This window comes from Raphanus sativus, chromosome 3 (genome assembly GCF_000801105.2).
Source record: "Raphanus sativus cultivar WK10039 chromosome 3, ASM80110v3, whole genome shotgun sequence".
Classification (NCBI taxonomy): domain Eukaryota; kingdom Viridiplantae; phylum Streptophyta; class Magnoliopsida; order Brassicales; family Brassicaceae; genus Raphanus; species Raphanus sativus.
Window position 1 is genome coordinate 25,683,815 of NC_079513.1, and position 18,220 is coordinate 25,702,034.

General features: G+C 40.0%; 4 protein-coding genes across 5 annotated transcripts; 3 read left to right on the top strand and 1 right to left on the bottom strand.

The window, feature by feature from the left end:
* The first annotated feature begins 353 nt into the window (after positions 1-353).
* On the top strand, positions 354-1,840 carry LOC108844917 (uncharacterized). The gene is made up of 4 exons (XM_018618203.2): positions 354-706; positions 968-1,111; positions 1,195-1,400; positions 1,535-1,840. The coding sequence occupies exons 1-4, from the start codon at positions 459-461 to the stop codon at positions 1,705-1,707; spliced, it is 771 nt and encodes a 256-aa protein (XP_018473705.1). The 5' UTR covers positions 354-458; the 3' UTR covers positions 1,708-1,840.
* LOC108844895 (uncharacterized) lies at positions 1,808-5,897 on the bottom strand. The gene is made up of 4 exons (XM_018618178.2): positions 5,432-5,897; positions 3,816-4,091; positions 3,578-3,715; positions 1,808-3,490 (listed from the first exon to the last, which is right to left on the bottom strand). The coding sequence occupies exons 1-4, from the start codon at positions 5,726-5,728 to the stop codon at positions 1,949-1,951; spliced, it is 2,253 nt and encodes a 750-aa protein (XP_018473680.2). The 5' UTR covers positions 5,729-5,897; the 3' UTR covers positions 1,808-1,948.
* Positions 5,898-12,218: 6,321 nt separating this feature from the next.
* LOC108844893 (probable inactive leucine-rich repeat receptor-like protein kinase At3g03770) lies at positions 12,219-15,643 on the top strand. 2 transcript variants are annotated; one of them, XR_008943445.1, is made up of 6 exons: positions 12,219-13,934; positions 14,183-14,316; positions 14,397-14,643; positions 14,717-14,931; positions 15,024-15,157; positions 15,233-15,372. XR_008943445.1 is itself a non-coding variant. In XM_018618177.2 (6 exons), exons 1-6 carry the CDS (start codon positions 12,539-12,541, stop codon positions 15,455-15,457), a joined length of 2,361 nt encoding a protein of 786 aa, XP_018473679.1. In that variant the 5' UTR covers positions 12,249-12,538; the 3' UTR covers positions 15,458-15,643. The 2 variants fall into 2 exon arrangements, 1 of the variants encoding a protein (XP_018473679.1); XM_018618177.2 differs by having other exon boundaries at positions 12,249-13,934; positions 15,014-15,157; positions 15,233-15,643.
* A 272-nt stretch (positions 15,644-15,915) lies between these two features.
* Positions 15,916-18,157, top strand: LOC108844905 (SWI/SNF complex component SNF12 homolog). The gene is made up of 3 exons (XM_018618190.2): positions 15,916-16,060; positions 16,210-17,721; positions 17,843-18,157. Exons 2-3 carry the CDS (start codon positions 16,217-16,219, stop codon positions 17,895-17,897), a joined length of 1,560 nt encoding a protein of 519 aa, XP_018473692.2. The 5' UTR covers positions 15,916-16,060; positions 16,210-16,216; the 3' UTR covers positions 17,898-18,157.
* The last annotated feature ends 63 nt before the right edge of the window (positions 18,158-18,220 follow it).

Consider the following 18,220-nt stretch of genomic DNA (forward strand, 5'->3'; position numbering starts at 1 on the left):
GTACAAAGTCATAAACCGATTGCTAACCGTCTTCTAAATTAGATATTATCCAAACGGTTTGAATACGGTTATTGTTCGGTTTAACTAAACTATTCGCTGGTCTGGCCTTTACCACCATTGACTTAACACGGTTTAGTTATCCAAACTGTTTAATTATCTCTGGATACTGTCATCAAAATCAGATATCATAGACCGGTGTGAATCATATAAGAAATAACAGTGATCTAAATCAGATATCATCGGACCGGTGTGAATCGTATAATAAATAACCGGTTCGGTATTTTTCGGTTTTACCAGACCACTCGCGGTTCTGACCTTTACCACCGGCGACGAGATTGTGATTACAGAGTGTCAAACCAATCAGCCTTTTTTTCTTTTTTTCTCTCAGATTCATTCAAAGCTGCTCTGTATAAATCTAAACGGAGAATAGTTGAAGCTTTCGTAGAGTGGCGAAATCGATGGCGGATTATCATTTCGTGTACAAGGACGTGGAAGGAACGTCGACGCAATGGGACGATATCCAGCGGAAGCTTGGGAATCTCCCGGAGAAGGCTCCGGCATTCAAACCTCCGGCTTATACTCCGGAACAAGACGAGTCTTCAGCTCCAAAGGACCAAGCTTGGTTCGATAAGAAAACAGAGGAGGAGCTTGAGGATCTTGAGGACGACAAGGATCTCGACGACGATCGCTTCCTCGAAGAATACAGGTTTTCAGATCGAATCAAACACTCTGTTTTTTTTTTCTGTATTTAATATATTAGTTGAACCTAGAGAACGCTTTCTCGGATCTGTTGTTATGTAGCTCGCTAGCTATCCTCTGTTTTTCTGGATCAAGCTCTGTTTTTATCGGATTGTGTGTGACACGCATTGTTTCGTAATGCCTAAAGAAAAGAGGTCTACTTTATGTTCGATGTGGATGATGGGTTACGTGAAACACACTTCATGTTTCTTCTCTAATGTTTTGATAGGAAGAAGAGGTTAACAGAGTTGAGAGAAGCTGCTAAAGTTAGGAGGTATGGATCAGTGACTCCCATCTCGAGCTCTGACTTCGTGCGGGAGGTTACACAAGCTTCTGCTGAAGTTTGGGTTGTTCTCTGTCTCTACAAAGATGGGTATGTTTTTGTAGTATTAGTGAATCTTATATTACATGCTTGAAACACTAACCTTTTGTTCGTTTTTTCGTTTGATATGATAGTTTTGCAGAGTGTGGTTTGCTATTGGGTTGTCTAGATGAATTGGCTGGCAGATACCCGGCAACGAAGTTTGTTAAGATTATATCCACTGATTGTATTCCTAACTACCCTGATTGCAATCTGCCTACCTTGTTGGTGTACCATCACGGCGCCGTTAAAGGAACCCATGTAGGCTTGAAGAGTGTTGGCCGTAGGTGCACCCCAGAGAGTAAGTTTGAAGTCTTCTTGTTGTTTGATGTATGCTTCAGTATGTGCCCAATTGTGTTTGATAATTATGGCATGTCTCGTCTCTAACATTTGTCTGATCTAAACGATGTCTGAACATGTTTGTTGCTTTTGCAGGTGTAGCCTTAATTTTGTGTCAGTCGGAGCCAGTACTTAACGATGGCAAAAGTGGAGATGATGAGTCTTCAAGGGAAGCTGTGATGGCTGGAGTTCGAAGACAGTTCATAGAACGAGTGGTGAAAGACCATGAAGATAAGGATAATGATGATGATGGTTACAATAGCGATTAGATAACTCTTAAAGCTTCTCTATTTTTTCTCTGTTTTTTTGCTTGTTGCGGTTTTGACTGGTAAACACAAAAGTGTTTTGACTTCATTTGTATTGTAATGCTTTCTCAAAAATCTTCTTGTTATTTTAAATGAACCAATCTTCTTATTTAAGCAAAAACCCAACAACTATAAACACCCCTGACGCAACAGAAGCACACTACTCTCTTTCTCAAAACTTCTTTATATACAAAAGCAACACTCTTTAACACTGAGTCCCACAGATAGCTTCTCTTGTCACAAGTCTTATTCCCCTCACCCACATCTCTGCACCAACCAACCCACCTTCACACACAAAATGAACTTCTTTGTTTGCCGTAGTCACCACCCGGAAAATCCCTTCCTCCTCCTCCTCCTCCATCGCATAGCCTTTCCCCTTGCGGTTCCTCCTGAACCGCTGGCTCATCCCAATCTCTACTTCCTTGCACACCACGTTTCTCTTTACAGACTTTCCCCAACTTAGTACCCCACTTGCTTCCAACATCTTCAATCCCTTCCCATGCGTCTTACCTTTTCCTCCCTTGGTGTGTTTCATCACAGTACTTCCCTTTATCACAAACCTCCGAGACAACTCATTACGTATCACCTTCTCAGCATCACCAACCGCAAGATCCAGCAACGTTTTCCCCTTTCCATTCTTAGCATTGCAGTTTGCGCCATGGGAGATTAGGAACTCGCACATCTTTCCATGGCCTTCTATGGCCGCAAGCATCAAAGGAGTATATCCGTCTCCATCCGGGACGTCCAGACCGTATCCTTTCTCACTCAAAAGCTCCACAGCTTTGACGTCTCCACGCCTTGCAGCACAGTGTAGAGCGTAGAACCCTCCCGCCATGTTCCTGTTGTCTTTCTCGAGAGCAAACTCGAGCATCACCTTCTCGATCATGTCGAGGTACCCGTTCTTCTCGGACAGAGAAACAACTGTCTCACCAGATTTGTTGAGCAGCTTCACGTCTGCACCTGCGTAGACCAAGACCCTGAATGCTTCAATGTGGCCGTTCATGGCAACTAGCATTGCCGCCGAGAAGCCTTCCTCGTCTTGATAGTCTAGGAAGACTCCTTGAGCTTTTACAAGAGTTTTAAGCGCCTCTGCGTCTCCTGCTTGAGCTACGTACAGCAAAGGAGAGAACACTGAAGCGTTGCTTGAATGTGGAACAACACCGAACCGGATCAGTTCAAGAACTACTCGTTCTAATCCGAGACACCACTTGCTTGATTCCGCAACCGAAACAACAGAGTGGCCAGACTTGTTCACTAAGCCGAAATCAGCACCAGCGAGGGCTAGTACCTTTACACACTCTGAATGTTTGTGTATTGTTGAGATCAGAAGAGCTGTGTCCTCATCATCAGTCTTTGAGTTTATATCGCAGCCAAAGCCAACTAGTTCTTGTATGATCTCCACTGATCCGTAACGTGCAGCAATATGGATCGGTCGGAGTTCAACGCCTCGTGAGGTTCTGATAGGAGTTTCTGGATCTGCGCCACAGTTGAGGAGGACTCTGACGGCTGCCTGACTACCACAGAGGACAGCATGGTGGAGTAGAGTCCGACCGTTGTGAGTAGCGTTTGGAGATTGGACTTTGAGCAGCAAACGCAATATGTCACCACTGGTTTCAAAGAATTCGACAGCACACCAGGTTAAAGGGTATGGCTCAGCCACTCCAGCTCCCACCCGGAACTCTTCTCCAGTGTTAGTGTCCCATGACCATGCTCCAAGCCTCACCATGATATCTGTCTTGACACCGGCCTGTTGCAAATCATGTCTTAGATACCTACTCTCCTTGCAAGGACATTGTGTTAAGAGCTTTAGTATTATGTAATGAAGAAAAAGTACCTGAAGCAGTAAGCGGACGGCAGAGACCTGCCTATTGACAATGGCAGCGACAAGAGCTGTACAGTCCACGTTTGTGTATAGAGACGGTTTTGAAGATTGAAGCAGAAGCCTATCCGTGGAATTAGCATTTACACCGCACTGTAATGAGCCAAGCACCATAAAATTGTCTTCTGTAAGAAGCCTATTGAACCACTATTTAAGAGTTCAATTATTAAAAAACACAAGATGAAGAGCTTACTTTCAGCAAGGTCCCTACAACGTCCACAAAACCTCTGCAACAAGCAGTGGCTAGAGCGTGCACAGCGACCTGAGGCCTAATAAGATCAGTACCCATAAGCAGCTCAGCGAGCCTGGGGCGTCCATGAAAGCTCGCCCCCATTAGAGCTTCCTCACAAGCCGGCTGAGAAGCACCAGCTTTGAGTAGAATCTCAAGTACCTCGAAATGACCTTCCCTTACAGCTACAGTCGTTGCAAATCCCCTGAAGAGCTTCTGGTTCACATCGGCTCCAATGTTCTGTGATATCATATTGTAGTAAAATGTCAGACAACTGTAAATATTATACAGTAATTATTAAAAGACATACACTGCTAAGTACACTAAGGACCCCACGTATGGGTAAGAACAAGAACCAGAAGAAGACAAACAAAAAACCTGTGTATAATAGCAAGTCCTGTGAATAATTGAAATGAAACTACAAAAACATGAGGGAACAACACTGACGCAAAAGGAACATGGCTTGGCTTGATCATAGACATCTGATGGATGATATAAATGGAAAGAGAGGAAGTATGCGGAAAAAGTATTCATGTACTTTCAGATGCAGCCAATGACAAGTGACAGGACCATATGGGGGGGCCTCAGGTTCTGTTTAATGAATTATGACACAACACTTGTCGTACTAAATAGCATAAGTTCCTTTCAAGAAACAAGAGAATCAAATCAAAGCAATCAATTATCACTACAAAACAAATAGTAAGCTTTGGAACACTGTTGTGTCTCCCAATAATTATAAACGAAGATCCAAGTTTGTACTTTTCGCCAGATTTTACCTCTAAATATTAACTACCAGTATATGATTAAGCATCTAATAGCAAATCCAGCATTTATAATTAGAATTTCGTAAAAAGATAAAGTTGTGTGATTTGAATCTTGATAATGATGCCCGTCTTATATGCAAATCTGATTCGGTTAAATATACAATCTTTCTGTGTATGTTTTTTTTTTTTTAACATTTTTGCACAGCTTGGAAGATTCCTCCAGTAACACTCCTCCCCAGTGAGAGTGAAGCTAGTCAACATATTATGAATTTTAAAAAACTCGCACGGAATCCAATCCATATTTTCTTAAAATATAAAAGAAAATGGTTAGAGCTATAGCTTAAGCTCAGCTAAGCATAAACAAATACAACTATACAAGTACTTTAATGGGGGCAGATATTTATCAAACTTTGCAGACAACAAGTTCTTTCGTATAAAAAAAACAGAGAGTATTGACTACCAAAAAAAAGCAGAGAGTATTGAATACGTCGGATGTTATTGGTGAAAAACAAAAAACAGGGTCTAAATTTTGAATTTCGAAAAATATGAAAAGTAAAGTAAAGCAAAACAGAGTAACAACAGTTTTAACTCAACGAAAGAAACTGTTTTTCTGATTCAAAGCAAAATGTAAATGCGACACTTGTGGACAAAAAAAAACTGTAAATGCGAAACTGATTGTGTATTTATTGAGAAAATAAAATAAAAATACTAATTGACAAAATAACAGCGAATCGTGTAATATTAATGGTCAACGCAATTTTTTGTTCATCGGTTTCAGAAAATCTAAACTAGAGACGTTTGAGAAAACAAACGTACCAGTAAGCTCTTCACGAGTGGCACGTTTCCGAAACTAACGGCGAGGAACAGCGCCGTCACGTCGGTTTTGAATTCCTCGTACTCCACTCTGATCTCGCTCGCTGATTCGTCGCGGACCACGACCTCGCTCCTCCTCGTCTTCAAGCTGACGGCGCCGACGAAGTTCACGTCGACTAGCGGATCGGCGATGTGATCCGACGCCGTTTTGGTGTCTCCGCCGAGGATGGCGTCGAGGAGACGCTGCGATGCCTCCGCCTCGTAGTCCATTGGAACGACTTTACCGGAGAAAACCGTCATTATTTTCGGAGTTAGGATCGTTACAGGGTCGTTGACCAAAATGTTGGAAGCTGACCAAAACGGCGTCGGTTTCTACAGAGGATCGTGTTTTTTTAACAGACGCGAGGCTCGAGAGAGAGAGAGAGAAAGAGAGGGAGAGGACTTGAAAAGGAGTGAGCGCCAGGGATGTGGAAGATGAGTGTGGAGAATTTATTGACGCGGATTTTTTTGTTTTACAGCTTTAACCCGCGGTTTAAAATGAGGGGGGTAATAAATGAGAACCCGTGCTGTCTCGTTTTTAACCGTGGGGGTACATACTGCGTTGTGCTCACTGGTTTGAGCAGAAAAATAACCAGAGCTGTTAACATTAATAATGTAAACAGTTTAAGACTATTTGCAGACTTTCGAATATGTTAATTTTGAATTATTTGCACAAAAGGAATAAAATATTTCAGTGAGCAGAAATACACTAAAACAACTTAAAATATTTCTGTGTCAAAAAAAAAGTTTTTGGGTTAAAGTTGGTATGAAATTATCTAAATGATAATGATAAATATATATAGCAGCACAGAGAAAATACATAGAAACGAATCAACAATTCTAGCTTTCTTAAAGTAAGGAGTTCTTAACAAAAAAAAATAGTTCATATCAAATTTAGGTAAGTATTAGTTGGGAAATATAGAGTTATTCTTGGGTTCACCCCCTAGGGTGAACCTTTAGGTTCACCCACCAATAGAAACTTGTCATTTTAGATTTAGTATCTTTTAATTAAGGAAATAAATAATTTGTCAAATTATATTATTTTTTCAAAATAAAATTTAAAAATAAATAAAAACAGTATATAAAAACGAATTAAAAAAAGTTTAATGTTGTCAACAAAACACTAAACCCTAAACTCTAATACTAAACCCTAAACTCTAATACTAAACCCTAAACTCTAATCATACACCCTAAACCCTTGGGTAAACCATAAACCCTTGGAAAAAACACTAAACATGTTGTCAACAAAACACTAAACCCTAAACTCTAATCCTAAACCCTAAACCCTTGGGTAAACCCTAAACCCTTGGGTAAACCCTAACCCTTAGAAAAACACTAAACATTTGGATAAATTCTAAACTATAAATCTTAAACACTAAACTCCAAATCTTATAAATAAATATTTTTTAAAATAATCTTTATTGAGAACTATTTTTATTTTTATTTATTTAATCTTTTTATTTATTTTAAAAGCATAATATAATTTGGCAAGTTATTTTTATTTCCTTAATTAAAAGATACTAGATTTAAAATAACAACTTTCTATTGGTTGGTGAACCTAAAGGTTCACCCTAGGGGGTGAACCCAAGAAAAAGTCGGAAATATATATAAGACAGAAGTAAGAATACTATTGAGGTGTGGAATAATAAGGGAAAGTTAGATAAGACTGTAAAGACATTGTTGATTTTGATAATACAGAAACTCATCAAATTCAATCAGTATTTACTTGTTTGTCGATTTGTTCAACGAGTCCATACTCCTTTGTTTACTCCTCTAGCAACAATCCTTGTCCAGCTAAATGTCTCAGACTATGTTTCTTTGGTATCTATCTATTTTATATTGTTTGGGTATTAAATTCCGATATTTGGCCATGTGTTTTTTGGCCTTATAGTAGATGCATCGCAGTGAATTAATGGTGTTTTCTAAAAAAAATATATGTGACATGCCAAAATAACCAATAGTTTTATAATCAGATAAATATCTTCACAATTATTACTCTTCTTCGTTTTGTCGTGGACGATGTGAATCGAGTAGAGTACAGATCATAGTAGTAAAAACAATGGGCGATTAAAATTAAATGCAAGAAGAGATATAGAAGTGATGTAAGTGACTGTGAGATCTTTGGAGGATGCAATGAATATCAAAGTGTGGTAGAGAGAATTTTAGAGAAGTCGGTGGAGATCCATATATAAGGGATGTAGAGGACCATACCTTTGTAATATCGTACGTACGGCAAAGACGAGACTCGTCATGAGGTTGACTCCTCATCAACCGTTAACAGTACTAACTCGTGCAATACGTCTATGTAGATATGACTATTTTGCTTTACTCAATGCTGCCCACATCTAGCTGTATCTGAATTGACGGCATGCCGCATGCTCGTTTGAGCTCAACCAAATAATTTGTTAATTATTTTATGATATGGTTTAAACGACGGACCCTTACATGAAAATGAGTTACCCAAAAGAACGTGATTCATCTAGTTTGGAGTTTCATGTCGCGGAAAGATCTCGCGATCCAGGTTTCCACGTGAAACTTACATGTTAGATTCCACTTAACAAGTTGAATATAATTTTTTTTAAGTTGAATATATTATAATTGTGTAAAATGTCCAACTTAATTAGTTTATCTACAAAACACTACTCGTCGTGACATCAAACACATATAAAATATTCAGAATCCAAATCCTCACATTTTTCTTCGTAATTAAGACAGTGTAAGCAAACAAAAAGGCCTTGGAAAATTATCAAGGTGACAAAAGGAAATTAAATCACTTGCACCAAACATCATAGGACTTTTAAAAAAAAAAAACATCAAAGGCCCTGTGACTTTTTCAGTTTTGAAATTTGAAAAGGATAACAGAAGACAGTAATGAATGATTATACGTGTAATCAAATATTTCAAATTCATATTTGGCGCAGAGATTAGAAATATTTAATTGGTTTGCTTCAATCTTAAAGTTCCATGGCGCAAGCAAATATCATGTCTCTAATGATCTACTTTAATCTTCAAAAAGACATTTAATCCTACCTTAAAGCAAAATGACTTATCCTTTACCTTCACTAACCATGCGATAACCCTCAATCTATTAAATTTGAGATTCAAATTAATTTGTACAAATGGGCCACATAATGTTCTCGTAATCACATCAAAATGTATTCTTTAAGTTTTCTTTTGCTTTTGAGCTTATATATGTGCTAATTGTTAATATTCAAAGTTGGTTTGGCATGCTGCTCTTAAAAGCGATTATGGGTAGTACTGTTGCATACTTTTGCTCATAATAAAACCAATTATGATCTTATCGAAAAAGTGTTTTTCATTTCATCGATTAAAATAACTACCACGATAACTACCAACAGGATTAGCTTCCCTTTATGCGCCTAAACCCACATTAAAATAAAAGTAATGGCGCGGGGAAATATTTTCTCTCCGAAGCATTATTAAACCAAAGCCCTTTAGACATATAAGTGACGATAGTGGATCCGTGGGCCGGCGAACACTATGTGGTAATTTTGTTGTTTTTAGTACATTGGACGTACATCTGTTTTCTGTTGGTTTAGATAATGAGCAAGGGATGATCATCTGTTTGCATTATGCAGACTGAGGTTATTACCCCCAGAAGGTGCCAAGGTGGTAGTTTGCTAGATGGTCTTGGGTTTCGTGAGAGATAGCAGTTTGTGAGTACTTTCCTTGGTCGTTGATGATCATCTCTTGCTCATTAAAAGACATGTTATTTTCGTTGATTTTCAATGTGTGTCTCTATCGTTTCAGCCAATTTTTATACTAGGAAAAAGTGTATATTTGTGCGGAATAGGTTGAGACTACTTGTTTCCTTGTTCTTAATGATGCCTCTGCTTCTTTATATAATAAGGTGTTCCTGTCTAATTTATGAATCGTGATGATTATGAAATGTTCTCTGTTTTCACGCTAGATACCCACTAATCTCAAAGCGTTGGTCACAAGTAGAGTACTCTCTCTCTCTCTACCCAATCCAAGGTGCTTCACTAGTGGGTATCCAAAGCGTTGGTCACAAGTAGAGTACTCTCTCTCTCTCTACCCAATCCAAGGTGCTTCACTAGAAAGTACTTTAACTTCTTTGTTTTGAAGTTTTAACCAACAGTATTTGCATCGTGATGTTGATCTTCTTCATTAACTCAGATTAATTATATGCACCTCCCGGTTATGATCACTACATTCACAAATGAGAAAGTGAAGAGACCTCTCGAACGTTTTGACTTAAGTACTACTTGTAAGGAGCAAAAGCTATGGTCTCAAAACTCTCTAGGTATCTTGTTGGTGTCATAGGTCAAAATTGAAACAAGTAGCCATTATTTCTCTTTCTATAATTAGTAACACTTCACATTCATCTACACTCTTTTCCTCAACATTGTTGCCAGATCGTTGCCTTAGTGACACTTCATCTATATACAACTGATCTCGTGTTCTCACACCTGGAGTCTTGCTCGAATGACAAGAAACCAGAGGACAGCTTCTTGACATTACCGAGGTTAGTCATTTTTAATCCCTTTAGTTTGTAAATTTGTAAAATGCAATAAGCCGTGGAAAATTAGTGAACAAACTCAGCAAACCCCAGATTCTCATAGACTCAAAAAATTGCTGTCTGCTGATCGTTTCTTATCTTGAAGATATCAGCTCTCTAGACAACTAAGATAAGTTTGGAGAAAAACTTGTTTGGTTTCTCATTACAAGGCGATGTTGATGTGTCGCTTGTTTCTTCTTCAAAACCAAAACCATAACTGGTCCCCCAAAAGAGTTGTCCTAACGTTAGATGGCAGTATCTTAATATCCAGGTCTCTTCATCTGACATGCTCTGCCATTCCCATTCCATGGAGTCTTCTGCTTGTCTTATTTTCCTCCTCTAAAGCTTCCTCTGTCTTAAACCCCAGTTTTGCAGTGTTAAGTCTCATTTTGATACTAAAGCAGCATATCAATATTAGAGCCTGCATTGTCCTCGTCTGTTTGTTCATGAAAAATGCTTTAAAAAAAGATTTAGGACCAAAAACAATTAACGAATCATTTATATAACTAATGGGATAACGGCCAATTCCACCATGAACTTGACGTCTCCATTGTTTTCATACACAAACTATTGGATTAAGCCAAAAGCATCATGAACTAATTTTTATTTTGAATTTCCCACATAAATTTTTATAATCTGGTCAATTACTACATAACTGGAATCAATTTCGGTTTAGTTGCTAACATAAATATCAAGAAGAGATAAAGTCTCTAGCTTTACCTCATTTATCACCAACTAGTTATTTGAGACTTGAGTGTGACTGTATCACGGAAGAAAATGAGTTGAACGTAAATCTGGGGGGGAGGGGGGATTTCTTTCTTGGGTGGTCTACGTGCGATTCATTAAAGAATTGAAGGAGGAACGATGGCTAAAGTAAAGAGGGAGACGGTGGTGGCATGCATGACTTGTTTCCTCTGCGACAATCTCCTCTGTGGCGCCACCATCATCTCTGAGTGTCTTCACACTTGTTCGTTCTTATTTAGAATATTTAGTTCAAGTATTATTGTAATGGAATATAATCGTTGGAAGTTTAATTAGTCTAGTGGTTGAGCACTTCTTTGAAGAATTCTAAGTTTAGGTTCAATCCTTCTTGACAACGAATTTTGTTAAAATATCAAAACGACATCATTTTGTACTATTCGATTTAAAAAAAATGGACAGATGTCAAACTGAATCAAATCAATTTTCTACATAGCGTCCACGTAAACACCACATCAGCAACTAAACCGAAATTGATTCCAGTTATGTAGTAATTGACCAGATTATAAAAGTTCATGTGGGAATTTCAAAATAAAAATTAATTCAAGATGCTTTTGGCTTGATCCAATAGTTTATGTATGAATACAATGGAGACTCTAAGTTTACGGTGGAATTGGCCGTTTTCCCTATAACTAACTGCCCATTTCACAATCTAAGAAATACCAAATGTCTGATCTCGTCTTATCTTGTTAGATATATTTCTGTTCTCGTCTCATTTTGATACTAAAGCAGCATCAATTTTGAAATACCAAACTGTTGTTAATTTCATATAGTATTCAATTGAGGCATGAGAGACAGAAAGTTAATTAATATGATGGTCCGGTCTTGGAGGGTCAGACCAGTGGGATCTAGATGTGGGGCCCACCAAAGTGGGATTCATCCATTGTTGTTTTCTCTTTAACCCTTTAACCTTTAAACAAAGCATAATCAGTACTAACTTTGCCTGCAATGAAAATACATACTTGACCCTTACAACGCTACAGCCTACAAGTCTAAACTCTGGTCTACAGAACATTTGCGTCTGAAAACTATATGCTCGATCTGTGGTTTAGATGACTTATGAAATGATCTTACTAGATATACTATCATATGGTTAAGATTGATATTATTTTATTGTCATATTTGCTATTCAATGAAAGCTACTTCTTCCGAACAGTGTTCCGTTAAGCAAAAGCTTCGTTTTGTCATGTATTTGGCATCTTATTATAAGGGCAATTCGGTGAATTATCAAGACAAGGAATCTAATCACATACACATGTGTCGACGGCATCTTCCATGAGCCAACCAAAGTCCCACACAAGCTCACAATTGATCATCAAATCAACAACCATACTTTCTATCTAATACCAAATTTTAAGTTCAAATTTCATTTTTTCTCTCTCTCTCTGGCTTAAAGTTAACATTGTTTTTTATTTATTACTGTTGTTTTACAGTAAAGAGAAAGGAGAAATCCAGACAAATTATGCCTAATTAAAAAGGAACTAACTTTCATCAAATTGAGTGCACATTTTCTTTTGCTTTATGCTTCTTTCTGGTGTGACCCACATTCTCAACTCACTGTTTCCCTTCCTAAAGAGAAGAAGAAGAAGCTGCCATTAATGCTCTGGCTCACCTCTCTGTCTTTAATTTTCTCATCACACTCTTCTCTTGCTTCCCCCCCAACTTCTTTCTCACCTCTATGTGTTTAATCCGACAACCAAACATTCTCTCTTTATTGAGCTCACTGTCTTCACTTATAGGGTTTCTGTCTCCCCCTTTCTGCTAATCTTATCATGGCTCATTCAAAGGCCTTTCCTTTGCTCCTTCTTTCATGTCTCTTGTTCTTACACAACACCCATCAGCTCCAAAACTCTCAGACCCAGGTCCTGTACCAGCTCAGAAAACATCTCGAGTTCCCCAAAGCTCTCGAATCTTGGGGAACCTACTACGGAGACTTATGTCAAATCCCCTCAACTCCTCACATGAGCATCTCCTGCGAAGAAGAACAAGGTAGTAGCAACTCCGTCGTTGTCACGGAGCTCAAAGTCATGGGAGACAAGCTTTCGAAACCAGCTGGAACGTTTTATGGATCTTCCCTCCAAAACCACACTCTCTCTAAAGCCTTCTTGATTGATTCTTTCGTCACGACCCTGACGAGGCTCACGACCTTGAAGGCTCTCACCTTAGTGTCTCTTGGTATCTTCGGTGAGCTCCCAGCTGGGAAGATCCACCGCTTGTACTCCCTCGAGTCCTTGGATTTGAGTTCGAACTATCTCTTCGGTTCCGTCCCTCCTGATGTCACCAGATTGGTTAGGCTTCAGAGTCTCACGCTCGATGGGAACTACTTCAACGGCAGTGTTCCCGACGCGCTGGACTCTCTGACCGGTCTCACCGTTCTTAGTCTAAAGAACAACCGTTTCAGCGGAACGTTTCCTTCTTCGGTTTGTAGAATCGTAAAGCTAACGAATCTTGCTCTGTCCCACAACGAGGTCTCTGGCGAGTTGCCTGATCTTAGTATGTTAGATCATCTCCATATGCTTGACCTAAGAGAGAACCGGTTTGATTCTGAACTACCTCTGCTGCCTAAGAGTTTGGTTACTGTTCTGCTGAGTAAGAACTCATTCTCCGGTGAAGTTCCCGGAGGTTTTGATGGTTTGTCTCAGCTTCAGCATCTTGACTTGTCGTTTAATCGTCTCACGGGAACTCCGTCTCGGTTCTTGTTCTCGTTGCCTAACGTTAGTTACTTGGACTTGGCGTCTAACGAGCTCAGCGGGAAGCTGCCGAGTGATATGACATGCGGAGGGAAGCTCGGGTTCGTGGATTTGTCTGATAACAGATTGACCGGGACTCCTCCAAGTTGCTTGGCAGGCGGCGGGTCTTCGGGTGAACGGGTTGTGAAACTCGGTGGGAACTGTTTATCTATTCATGATCAGCATCAGGAACTCTTGTGTGAAGAAGAGGGTGGAACTAAAGGAAGAGAGCTGCGAGGAAGAAAGATCGGAACGTTAGTTGCTGTTATCAGTGGAGCTGTTCTGGTTCTTGTTTTGTTTGGGTTTGGACTAGTCATGTTATGCACAAAGCGCTCATGTTGTGGTTCAAAAGAGAAGTCAGTGCAGCAAACTAGGCTTAAGGCTGTGACGGATAATACACACAACACTAGTCTCTCCTCTCAAGTTCTTGCTAGTGCCAGTGAGTATCTTTGACTCATAATGTAGACTTCATTTTCCTCCTAGCAGGGCCGGTTCTGAGATTTTGCGGAGATTTATTAAAAATTTCAAAATATTTTTTTTTAACAAATTGGGGTCTATGTCTATGTAAATGGGGTTTATCTCTATGTTAATTTTTTTTTTCAAAAAATTAGGAAGTTTGAGGTGACCGGACCGGCCCGCCTGCTAGCAGTTATCTTTCAGGAGTTTAATAATCCTTTGGTCTTGCAGGGCTAATCTCTCAAACAACAAAGCTAAATGCACAAGGTGTGCCTTCATGCCGGTCATTTTCTTTTGAAGAGTTAAAAGAAGCCACAGACGATTTCAGTTCATCACGTTTCTTAGGTGAAGGCTCCCTTGGAAAGGTATGATTTGATTCTTGTTGGCCTTCACCATTGTTCCATTTGGTTTAACACTGTATAGTTTTTTTTTTGTTTCTTTGCAGCTATACAGAGGAACGTTGGAAAATGGAAGCTCCGTAGCTATAAGATGTCTTGTTTTATCGAGAAAATTCTCTAACCAAAGTATCAGAGGTCACTTAGATTGGATGTCAAAACTCAACCATCCTCACCTCCTTAGCTTCTTGGGACATTGCACTCAAACCAGCGGAGAATACTACGAACCTTCAGCCACCATACTCTACCTTGTATACGAGTATATGCCTAAAGGGACTTATCGTGCACATCTATCAGGTCAGCTTTTTGACATAATGTTGTAAACTTGATATATGTACTTGGAAACTCAATGTTGTTATAATATTGTTAGAGTGTTGCTCGGACAAGATCCTGACGTGGCCGGATAGGTTAGCCATTCTGATTGAGATAGCAAAGGCGGTTCATTTTCTTCACACCGGTGTGATCCCTGGCTCCTTCAACAATCAGCTGAAGACGAACAATATTTTGCTTGACGAACACAAGATTGCTAAGCTTAGTGACTATGGAGTCTCTGCCATCCTTGAAGAGAACGAAAAGCTCCTCGAGGTAACTCTTTCTATGTTGATCTTCTTCATCTTGTTATTCTCTTTCTTTTGATATATACTAAGTCAGTACTCAAACTTTGCAGACAAAGTCAGAAGGACACAATAAGACAAAGTACAACGTGGCTAAAAAAGAGGATGACGTGTACAACTTTGGATTCATACTTCTAGAATCTCTCGTAGGACCGTTGCCCATTACAAAAGGAGAGGCCTTTCTTCTAAACGAAATGGTAAGACATTGATCATTGTATCATTACGTTGAAACGAAGTTAGTTAATAGCTGTTAACGTTTTTTTTTTTTGCAGACGTCATTTGGGAGCCAAGACGGTAGACAGAAGATAGTGAATCCAACGGTGCTAACAACGAGCTCGCAGGAGTCTTTGGCTATTGCCATCTCAATAGCCAACAAGTGCGTTTTGCTTGAACCTTCGGCGAGACCTTCTTTTGAAGATGTTCTATGGAACTTGCAGTATGCAGCTCAAATGCAGTCTGCTGCCGACGCTGAACGCAAATCCGACACGTCGTCGTGAATCCGGAGAGCTAGGTGATTGATTAGTGTTTAGTTTTTGAAGTCTACAAAATGTAAATTATAGAAGTTTGGGTTTTCAAGGAAAAAGTAGTAAAAAAATCATATTGAGTTTGTAGCTGGAGAACTTGACAATCTTCAAGAACAACGTAACAGTGAGATAGGAGAAATGTCCATTTCTGTACCATAACTACTATAGTTTCCAAAAATGTTTTTGTTTTCGATAAAAACCGAACCGGATCGGATTCTAACCGGAATATACATGAGTCGCAGGTTAATCGTCAATCGGTTCAACCGGGTTTGTGATCCACAGTAGTAAAAAAAGCCGTTACAATTGGGTTATAGGCCCATCTATAGCCGTGAAATTTTGACGAATAACTATATTAAATTGGGCCAGTAGCCCAATAGTTTCAAACTTTATAAATAGTGGCTGTGGGCTCTGAAATTACGGGTCGGGTTTAACGCGGTCAATAAATATAGTAGGTCCGGTGAGCAAATTGTTTCCTCTCTCGACTCGACTGAGAAGCGGCGGAACACCGGCGAAGAAGGAGATTCAGAAGTAGATACGAAACTGGCGAATCTTCTTCTCTTCTTCTAGATACATTTGGTAAATAAGCTCTTGGGGTCACTTCTTACTCATCAAACTGTGCATCAGCCTTAGAAAAAATTTAGGTTTTTAAGCTTCCGATTTCTCTAGGTAGTTGATCTAAGCAGATTTTTTTTCAAAAGCGTGTTATTTCTTTATGAATTTTACAGGGCACCGATGTTTGGTAACAACAGCAATAATCCTCAAGGCTCTGCGCCTCCTTTGCCATTCAGGATGCCCTCTGCGTCTGTTCCTGGAGGCTTTACTCAGTCTCATATGGCAACTAACATTCAAGCTCCGTTTCAGTTCAATCAACCTCAGTCTAAAGTTCATGCTCAAATGCAAGCTCAGATACAAGCAGGCATGACCATGAACCAAGCCCCGGAGATTGGTGTTTTGGGAGGTCCTTCTTCGCCTTCTATGACCACTACTCCTGGAAGTAGTTCAAACGTGAAGAGGCTCCAGCAGAGACCGCCGATGAGACCTCCTCCTTCCGGTTTCCCCAACAACACTGTCACCCCCATGAGAACAATGGAGTTAACTCCAGCTGCTGCACGTAGTAAGAAGAAACAGAAGCTTCCTGAGAAGTCCTTGCAGGAACGTGTGGCGGCGATCTTGCCTGAGTCCGCCTTATACACACAGCTTCTCGAGTTCGAGTCTCGTGTCGACGCTGCGTTGAGTAGAAAGAAAGTTGACATCCAGGAAGCTCTCAAGAACCCTCCCTGCCTACAGAAGACGCTTCGGATCTACGTATTCAACTCCTTCGCTAACCAAACCAACGCGATTCCTGGGAATATTCCAAATGCTGATGACCCTCCTCCAACGTGGACTCTTAAAGTTGTTGGTAGGATCCTGGAAGATGGGGTGGAGCATCCAGACCAGACAGGGTTTGTTCAGAAAGATAACCCATTGCATCCCAAGTTCTCTTCTTTCTTCAAGAAGGTGCAGGTTAGCCTGGATCAGAGGCTTTATCCTGAGAACCCATTGATCACGTGGGAGAACTCTCGTTCACCTGCTCCTCAGGAAGGGTTTGAGATAAAGAGGAAAGGGAATCAGGAGTTTGCAGCTACTATTAGGTTGGAGATGAACTACGTCCCTGAGAAGTTCAAGCTTTCTACCGCATTGATGGATGTTCTTGGGATTGAGGTTGAAACCAGGCCGAGAATCATCGCTGCGATTTGGCATTATGTCAAAGCGAGGAAACTGCAGAACCCAAACGACCCTTCTTACTTCAACTGCGACGCTGCGCTTCAAAAAGTGTTTGGAGAACAGAAGCTGAAGTTCACAATGGTCTCTCAGAAGATATCTCATCACTTGTCACCTCCACCACCTATTCACTTAGAACACAAGATCAAGCTGTCAGGAAATAACCCGGCCGTATCAGCGTGTTACGATGTCCTGGTGGATGTACCCGTCACTATCCAAAGGGATCTGAGCAACTTGTTGGCCAACGCAGAGAAGAGTAAAGAGATTGAGGCTTGTGATGAAGCGATATGTGCAGCCATAAGGAAGATACATGAGCATAGGAGGAGACGGGCATTTTTCTTGGGGTTCAGCCAGTCACCAGTTGAGTTCGTAAACGCGCTGATGGAATCGCAGAGCAAGGATCTGAAGGTCGTGGCCGGAGAAGCGAGTCGAAATGCTGAGAGAGAGCGTGGATCAGACTTCTTTAACCAACCTTGGTAAGCTCATCATCTACTCTCTCTCTCTTTATTTGACAGCAGGTTTTTTGGTTGTTAAATTCACTAGAGTTGTGAAAGTGCATTCATCGATGATGCTTGTCTGAATTATGAAATGTTGCAGGGTCGAAGATGCAGTGATACGTTACTTGAACCGGAGGCCAGCAGCTGGGAACTAGGGGCCAGGGAGCTGGTGAGTTAGGTCTTTTCATCTGTTTGAGCTCTTGCTAATGAAGAACAAGAAGTGTTCAAGATCAATTTGATTTAAATAGAAAGTAGTGTATTTGTAATCTTTTTGTGTTATGAAACAACCAAGCTGGTTAATCTTTTGTATGATGTAACAAGATCAATCTGGTTAAAAAGGAAAGTGGTATGGTTGTAACGTAACCCTTTTTTATGATGAACCATCAGTACATCTAATCCAGCTTTGTTTGTAGCCTTTACTTTACTTAACCATTGAGTTTTTCCTCTTCAGAAAATAGTTATGTTTCTATTTTTAATA